This window comes from Choristoneura fumiferana, chromosome 29 (genome assembly GCF_025370935.1).
Source record: "Choristoneura fumiferana chromosome 29, NRCan_CFum_1, whole genome shotgun sequence".
Taxonomy (NCBI): Eukaryota; Metazoa; Arthropoda; class Insecta; order Lepidoptera; family Tortricidae; genus Choristoneura; species Choristoneura fumiferana.
The window spans coordinates 4,482,806-4,491,962 of NC_133500.1; the positions used below are offsets into that span (position 1 = coordinate 4,482,806).

Consider the following 9,157-nt stretch of genomic DNA (forward strand, 5'->3'; position numbering starts at 1 on the left):
GAAAATAATGTCGAAATTTCATTTGAAATTTACCACGAGTTTTACAGTGAAGGAAAACATCGTGAGGACACTTGCACGAACGTGCGAAGCATTTCGAGGGCGTGTGTGAAGTTCCCAATCCGCATTGGGCCCGCGTGGGAACTACGGCCCAAGCCCTCGCATTCTGAGAGGAGGCCTGTGCTCAGCAGTGGGACGTATATAGGCTGTAATGATTAACAATATTGTTTAGGTGTGTGTCCAGAACCACTGAATATTCATAGATACACCTAAAGTAAGGAACCCTCAATGCGCGACCCTTTTCCTTATACAAAACAGTGGATACATTAATACAAGAGCTGCTAATACAATAATTCCAGCTGTACAGTTCACACCAATATAACTAACATGAAGTCTTTTGCAGAACCCATTTAATTTAGAGGCCAATGAAAGGATATAAAAGCCACTAGGTGCAGCGTAAGGCAGTTGTCTCACCGCCGGCGAGGAAACGATTGGCTATCGACTATTTTCTCGCTCAAGAAACGAACAAAAGATATAAGATCCTGTGTGAGTAAAAGAGACATATATATTAATAGTTGATCGCTGGCGGTTCACACTGCCGGCGAGAACTCGCTCTTACATCTTTTGTCGCAGCGACAAGAGCTATAAAACTCGCTGAGCTATAAAACTAGCTCAGCGATACTCGCTCAGCGCTGTGGGCGGCCGCCCGGCTCGAGCGAGTGGAGCGAGTAATCGCCCGTCGTGCTCGAACACTCGCTTTTCACTGCTCGCCCACTCGTTTCTAGTTACTCGCTCTGCTCGCTTGTCGCTCATCGTCGGCGGTGGGACAAGTGCCTAAGAGAGAAACTAAGTTCCTTTAACACTTTTAGCGATAGACAATAGGTTATTTACAGCAGGACACTTATTTTATGGTGTTTAATAAAGAATATTCGTATTGTGGGGAATAGCCAGCGGTTTGAGAACCTACTCCGCCACGAAGCTAGAGGTTCCGGATTCGATCCCTGGTCGAGGCAGATATTTGTATCAAAAATGTGTGTTCAAAGTCAAAGTCAAAATATATTTATTCAATTTAGGGTATAGGCACTTATGAATGTCAAAAAAAATCTACCACCGGTTCGGAAAAACCTATGTTGAGAAGAATCCGGCAAGAAACTCAACGAGGTATATTTTTTTTTAAACAGATTTACAATATTATTAAATGATATGTATACATCACAATTATTTAACACAACTTCGTTTTTAACACAGTAAAATCGCTAATTGAAATAAAGAATGTTCTTGAGTCTTGGGTGTTTTAATATCTATATTATATATAAAAATACAAGTCTATCTATATATCTTTATCGCGTTACCATAATCAAGCCATAGTACCGCAAAGTACAGTCTAAAACAAACGAGATAAAATTTGAATAGTTTGAAAATTTTGTTTCTCCAACTCACTGAATCAATCCAAAATGGCCACTAATTACTCGCTGCCCGGAAGTGTCATGGCGGCGGAAGTGGATACTTCCCGGTGGCGTTCGTTAGCCCTATTAATTGGAGATTGCTACATCCGACCAAGGTTTGGAGGCATTTAGGCTTTCGATTAAATTCAGGGTTCAAAAATTCTTCACTCATGCAAATGCCAAATAAATCGTATAAAGGTACACCGTATCATACCATGACTGTAATAGGAACGAGTCAGGCAAAAATATATTCTTTGTATTGAAAAGTATAAGAATATGCTTACTAGCACGTTTATTAACCAATAGTAGCCGTCGCGTGCCATGCACGGAGCGTCAAAGTCAAAATATCTTTTTCACTTCTCATGCTCCTAAAGTTCGTATTTATGCTAGATCTAGGCGACATAAAATTACTTTTTTTGCTCTAGTGCATAAAAAAAATCTTCGTCTAAGACCAAGGCAATCAAGTGTAAACAGCCACAAACAAAAAAGTTTCTATATATTTTTAATAATTTTTAATTTTTATAAAACTAAAAATCAACCAAATCAAAATAGATCAATAAAATTAATTTTTATAATGATATACTAATGCATGAACAGGAAAAGGTACATGGTAAGTGAACAATTGTTTCCACTGTTGCTATTTCTTTTCCTTGCCATCGATGTGAAAAGTAGAGTGTAGAACTCGAGCATTAAACCCATTTCTCCCTTGACCTGTCTATCCACCCTCGCCGTACCGGCGTACACGTCTCGGGTAAAATGGGTCGTTTTATGCTCTTGTTGTACAATCTATTATATTCAATTTAGGCTTTAATAAAAACCGTGTCGCAAGGCCATTTTTCTTACGCAGCTACAATTCCTGACTTAAGTATTATTTATTCGTACGAGTAGAGTTAACGTGATAAGTCCCAGTTGTGATAATAATTATGTTACTAATGTTAATGAGAATTGGGTACATTTTTGCACAAAAAAATTGAACTTTTATTACAAACGTTTAATACAAAACATAGAACAATAAACAAACATCATTCCGTTTCGCTATCATTATTCGATATCCTCTCAGTCTTTAAATCGATTCTGTTCTTATCTTTAGCTCTCAAAGTCTTTATTAGTTTCATTACTTGTATCCTAAACTCAAACTTTGAATCTTCCGATAACTTCTTCACCGACGGCGTTATCGATTTAAAAAAACGCTCTATCTTCGTCCTCCTCTTTCTGTATTAGATTGGAAAGGACAGCGACTATGTCTTCTTCTTCTTTGACTTTCAAATTATCTCCTTTAAGACTGTCTTCGGAATATTCTAGTTTTAATCTTTTATTTGGATTAGCCTCTTCTGTTTCGTCTATGCTGACAAACACTTCGTGGTCCCATGGTTCTGTTTCAACTTCTTCTGTGTCGTCTTCTTGCTCTGCGCCTGCTGTGTGCTACTACATTTTCTTTTTATCTTTTCAAAATATCTGTTGAAATAAAACAATTAATTATTTACTCTTACTCATGTCTTTTTATAAACTATGCTGTACCTACTACTGTCCAGAGTCTATACAACCGTTAAAAATAAACTATTAACAATCACTTATTGCTGACATTACGTTAGCTACGTCTATGCAACAAATGTGTGTTCGTGCAGCTTTCCACCTCCACACTGTAAAAATATACACAAATCGCAGAACCCAACTACATATCACCGCAATACATTGACACGTTTCATACTTAGAGGAACACAACCGTTCAACATGCTACTAGATGTTAGCATAGTGAGCGACTGTGTGTTGAGAAGCTGCAAGGACACACATTTGATGCACAAACGTAGCTATCGTATGTATGGTCGCTGATAAGTTGATATGGACCTCCGCAAAGTAACGTCTGATATACCTAATAAACTATTTAGCTAACATTATTGTTTTATTTTGTTACTTTTTTTATATGCCAAATAAAAATGTTGTTTCTATATTTCTTTCTCGCATTCTTTCTCGTTCTCTCTCTTTCTTTCTTTTTATACCTGTCGTCTAGGAACCGTAGCAAATCAGAGTGTATGTAGGGCCTGTTCCGGCGGCTGCCCAGGTAGCCAGGCTTCATGGACTTGACATAAGAGTCTCGCACGTTGTACCATTTCTTTGTGATGCAGAGGCCTAAAGCAAAAGAACATAGTTAATAGTGATGCCATCAAAAACGTAAATTGCCTTATTACATTGCATTATTATTGTAATGGCTTAAAGAATACTCGTAAAACTAGCTGCCGTGCTCAAGCTAAAAAGCGGCTAAGTGACATCCGGTCAATTTTTTATTTTAAATGCCATTCTACATAGAAAAAAAATCTGTATTGATCTATCTATAGGAACGAATATGCTATCTTCATTCATTTTGAACATATTTTTTTCTAAAAAAAGCGGTTAAGTACACAAAAAAAATAACTTCACAGATCCAAACGAGTCATTTTAATGAATCGCACTGATCCAGACGGACTCTGATAGAACGGAGCGCAATCTACAGAAAAACTAATAATCGCTCAAAAGAACCGAATCCAACAAAGGAGTCGGTTCCGATATTGGAGCTGGAGTTAGTGAATCACAACACTCCTCGGAGTCGAGATTACCCATTAATTTCCTCACCAATTTCATGTTTCTGCGAGGCACTAGCGGAGCTATAGGCGGGGTCCAGCTCGCTAAATATATCGGCCCAGGCTCGGTCCCGCGCCAGCCGGTCCTTGTACTCCGGGGAGTGTCGGTCCCACAGGCAAGCCCGTGCTTGGACCATCTGGATGAGTCGCTTCGTGTTGCGGAACGAGAACGTTGTTGGCTCCGGTTCTAGAAAATTTGTTTTAAAGTCAAAGTCAAAGTCAAAATACCTTTATTCAATTTAGGCTAAGCACTTATGAATGTAAAAAAAAATCTACCACCGGTTCGGAAAAACCTCTGGTGAGAAGAATCCGGCAAGAAACTCAACGAGGTTTTTTTAAACAAATTTACAATATTATTAAGTGATATCTATACATCACAAGTATTTAACCCAACTTTATTTTAAAACAAAGTAGGTTCGCTATTTGAAGGGATCGCTAATGCGGATCGTAATTACGAGTATTTCCAAATAACCTGTCCATGATATAATCATTAACTTTATAATACGCCTTTGATATTATGTTCTTGAAAATAGATCTGAATTTTGTATCCGTTTCATTTGTAATATTTTTTGGAATTTTATTATAAAAACGTATGCAATTTCCCAGAAACGACTTTTTGGTTTAGCCAGTCTGTAAGATGGAACTTTAAGCTTCCGTGTTTCTGGTAGCCTTTGGCTTATCGACGTTAGTGGACAAATCACATATGTTCTTCCTAACATACATGATTATTTCAAAAACAAAAAGCGACGGCAGAGGATACCTGTTTCCTTAAAAAAAGATCTTAAAGATTCACGCGTCTTCAAATTATAAACTGCTCTAATTGCTCTCTTTTGTAAGATAAAAATTGACTCAATGTCTTTGTGTTTGTGTTTATTAGCAGGCAGGAATTTTGTGTGATTGCATCCGGAATACGGAAATTTGCCACGGATTTCCAAACGAAAGTAAAGAATACGGACATACGCGGCGACCGCCGATCGCGTCCGGCAGGATGTCGCGCATACGACCAGCACGGCTACTACGAAACTCGAAATTCGTGTCGTGCGGTCCCTCTGACACTTATACTATTTAATACGAGAGCGAGAGGGACCGTACGATACAAACTTCGAGTTTCGAGTTTCGTAGTAGCCCTGCACTTCTACTACTTCTCCCGCACCGTCGCTTGAATAGTGCCGCCCGGTTACAGCTACGAACGCCTGCTTCCGCCCAACCGAAGAAACTTAGGAGGTTAATGTCTAACAGTGGACGTCCTACGGTTGGTATTATGATGGTAATAAATCTTGTGTTATGTTATCAAACCCGATACAGCCTTGATATACAGGCGGCAGACATTTAATCAGTTAGAAATGATAAAATAAACACAATTAGGAAATGATCTCTAAACCAACAGCGTTAAAAATCGCTTTTGCTTGCCAAAACGTGCGTTGAATTGCATAAGTATAATCGTTGTTAGGAAATAAACTCACCGCGTTAGATTTTAAGTTTCGTTTTAGTTTGTTTTTCAACAAACGGACTAGCCGACGTTGTATTTTGTATTGCACATTTTTCGTGATGCCAAATCTAATTTAATTTTTTATGAAAGACTTGTATTTTAGTAATTTCTTTGTATTCATCTCATCATTATCTTATTATTAGTAAGTCTCGGTTTGTACAGTCACCAGCAGAAATATCTGACAGAACAAAACGTGCATAAATATCTGCTACGACTCTATTTCTAGGGCCGGAAGGACGTGTCAGATATTTTTGCACGCTCCGCTGTGGCAGATGGAGATGCAGGTGGAGATGGCAGTAATTCAGACCTCAGACCAAATAAAACAGAGAGCGCATGTCAAAAATTAAGTGTCAGATATAATAGCAGAACAAAGGTACCTACTAGAATGATAAACATTTAATAATAAGTTAATTTTTCAAATAATATATTCCACGGTACCTTAAGTAAAAACTTGTGCCCCACCAACCCACCTGTTCAAATACCTACTAATATATAAACCACCTACATAATAGGTATTATTATCATCATCCAGCCTATATACGCCCACTGCTGGGCACAGGCCTCCTCTCAGAACTATAGGGCTTGGCCATAGTTCCCACGCGGGCCCAGTGCGGATTGGGAACTTCACACACACCATTGAATTGCTTCGCAGATTTGTGCAGGTTCCTCACGATGTTTTCCTTCCCGCAAAGCTCGTAGCAATTTCAAATGTAATTCCGCACATGAATTTCGAAAAACTCAGGGGCGAGCCGGGGTTTGAACCCACACCCTCTGCTTGAGAGGCGATAGGTCAAACCACTAGGCCACCACGGCTTATAGGTATTATATTAAATAGCAATTTATGATTCATTTTATTTGTTGTAAGGGTACAAAGTTCAAGTATCGATACTATTTGTTTACATCAAACATCTTCATACTCTATATTAACACTAACTATACATGAAAGGTTTAGGTACTAAATGTAAACAAAACAACGTCAATTGATGTCTTTTCAAGTTCCCCACTAAACTATCAAAACCTTTACATTTCTGTATTTAAATACATTATTCTAGTTTGTGTTACAATGATAGAATAAGTAAGTAAAAAATTGAAAATCCTTGGATGTACCAAATCTGGGAGCTGAAGTTTGTTTACATTTAGTTAATTACTTAAAACTATCACAATGTCATTGTATAGCAAGTCACGTGAACAGTGACAAACTGATAAAAACAAAACTGATAAAAATATAATTACATTATCAGCACACATACCTATAGGTACCTATTCATTTATAAATTTTATAATCCACATTAAATGTGTAAATTTTACGAGTCAAAATAAAACTCAAAACATTCTTGCCATTCTATTACTTTATGAAATTCCATGAAAATTCCCAAGTAAGCATTAAATCTTTTCAATTAACTAAGTTGTATAAAAAATACCGTGCAAATTTTTATACCTACTCTACCTTACTTATCGGTGGAGGTTGTTGGGATTCTATTGTTTACATTTCAAAACTGTGAACATATTAGTGTGCTAAAAGTTAGCCTATGTTATTCCAGACTTCCAACCATACTACCTAAGTATCTACAGCAAACTTCGTCCGAATCTATCCATACATTATTCAGTAAAACAGTAAGAAACACACAAACTTTTTTATAATATTACATTCGACGACTTTGATTTTATGCCGCCCCAAAACTTTGTCACTGTGGCATTTAACGTCATTCGATAAGCATTGTTATGGTCGAATAACATTCTTTACTGAGATAAAGTTCTACAGTGGCCTAGACTAGGGACTATGGGGCAAGTTCAATGCTAACGAATGTTGAGCGCGCCAGTTACTGCGCAATATTCACATACCGTATCCACTTTCTAGCCGTTTCTTGATTGCATCCGATTCCATCATGGCTGCCGTAACACAGTCCTTATCCAAAATACACTTTTAAACCCACACTTTCTCCGCAAAATACTATAAAACTGTCAATTTGATATTTATTCGTGATTTTTTTACGTATTTATTATCTTTTTTTGATTTTAAATAAGCTTTAATGTAGTACACTCGCATCACGGTTGTTCGCCGGGCACTGTTGCAGGGCCGGGCCGGCGGCCGTGGCCGGGAGCGAGCTGGCAACGCCGCGTCGCTGCTTGGCAACGGCGCGTTCGTTTTGATTTTAATTTTAGGAATTGCGATTTTGTAATGCGTTCGTAATTTGTCCTCACTTAAGATTCAATTTGTTAAAGTGTTTTAGTAATAATATTGATAATTATGACGACTTTATATATAGTTAAACTACGTAGGTACTTAATTACTATAAAAAAATGTGACTTTGTCCATCTAAGGACACTTTTGCTGTATGCTAGGTAATTAATTAATAAGTAAATATTAAGTAACTTAATAACTAGGTAACTTTATGCTTAAGAAGCGCTATGTCATCTTGTGCATTAATGGTAGTCTATTTTTATGTTGCCGAGTAAAATCTATTGTATTTAATTTATTAATATTTTTGTTGTAAACGTATTTTATGTATTTTTATTGCTCTAATCTAAAATTGCACCTACTGCGAAAATCTATTCTTTACTTTGTATCCTTTTCTTTACTTTTGTAAAGGTTGTCCGTAAGAGATCGCTCTGGGGCGATAAGACCTATAAACCTTGAAAAACTTTTCTCCTCGGTTTCATGTAGTACTTACTGTACCTATATCGTTGTATTCGTGTTCAATAAAGAGTCATTGTACCTATTGTATGAGAGAATCATGGTGAATGAACGGTGACTCGGGAGGATGTAAAATGTTGTGATAGGTACCTTTGTATGAGTCAGGCGTATCACCAACCACGTCATGGTACGGTGACACATGCAACTGTGTCAAAATCAAAAATATTTTCATTAATAAAAAGCTTAGCTTAGCTTAGCTGTTGCTCCGTCCGTGTAGAAGTATGTACAATAGTTTACGTCCTATTCTCATACATACCGAATTACACTAAAAAAAAATCATAAAAATGTAAAATCAATTAAATCCACGATGTAATTTTCGTTAACTAGGTACCACGGGATTTTTTGTTTGTTAGGGCCCGGGCATACTTAGCGTCTTTCGAGCGTCGTTTAGTAAACGCCCGCGCAGCGCAGAGCGATGCAAAACGTAAGAACGTTACGAGCCAAGACAAGCCAAGCAAAGCGCAAGGGCACTACCTACCTTTTCTCGAAGCGCTTTCGTCGTATTTTTGAACCTTCTTAAGGCCGTTCCCGTACCCAAATGAATTCTTAAATCTAAAATCATCGTAATGGCTACGGAACCCTATATCGGGCGCGTCCGACACGCTCTTGGCCGGTTTTTAAAGTCCTCGTCGACATCCTGCAGACTAGTCGTATGCCAAAGGCTCATCCCGGCTCATGCAAGAACCGGAAGTCCGGAGCAGCTAGCTCAGTACTAGACTTACTAAAGGCTAGGTTTGGGGGTGAGTGGAGATCGTCATAATTTAATGGTTGAATTTCCGTGGCGCTCCCATCATCGTCCCAGCCTATATACGTCCCACTACTGGGTACAGGCTTCCTCTTACGACGAGAGGGCTTGGGTCGTAGTTCCCACGCGGGCCCAGTGCGGATTAAGAACTTCACAAACACCATTAAATTT

The 9,157-nt window shown here is 38.2% G+C and overlaps 1 protein-coding gene across 1 annotated transcript; it reads right to left on the reverse strand.

Moving 5' to 3' along the window:
• Nucleotides 1-2,782: 2,782 nt before the first annotated feature.
• On the reverse strand, nt 2,783-7,628 carry LOC141444066 (uncharacterized). The gene is made up of 4 exons (XM_074109501.1): nt 7,389-7,628; nt 4,050-4,244; nt 3,440-3,569; nt 2,783-2,897 (listed from the first exon to the last, which is right to left on the reverse strand). Exons 1-4 carry the CDS (start codon nt 7,432-7,434, stop codon nt 2,783-2,785), a joined length of 486 nt encoding a protein of 161 aa, XP_073965602.1. The 5' UTR covers nt 7,435-7,628.
• Nucleotides 7,629-9,157: the final 1,529 nt, after the last annotated feature.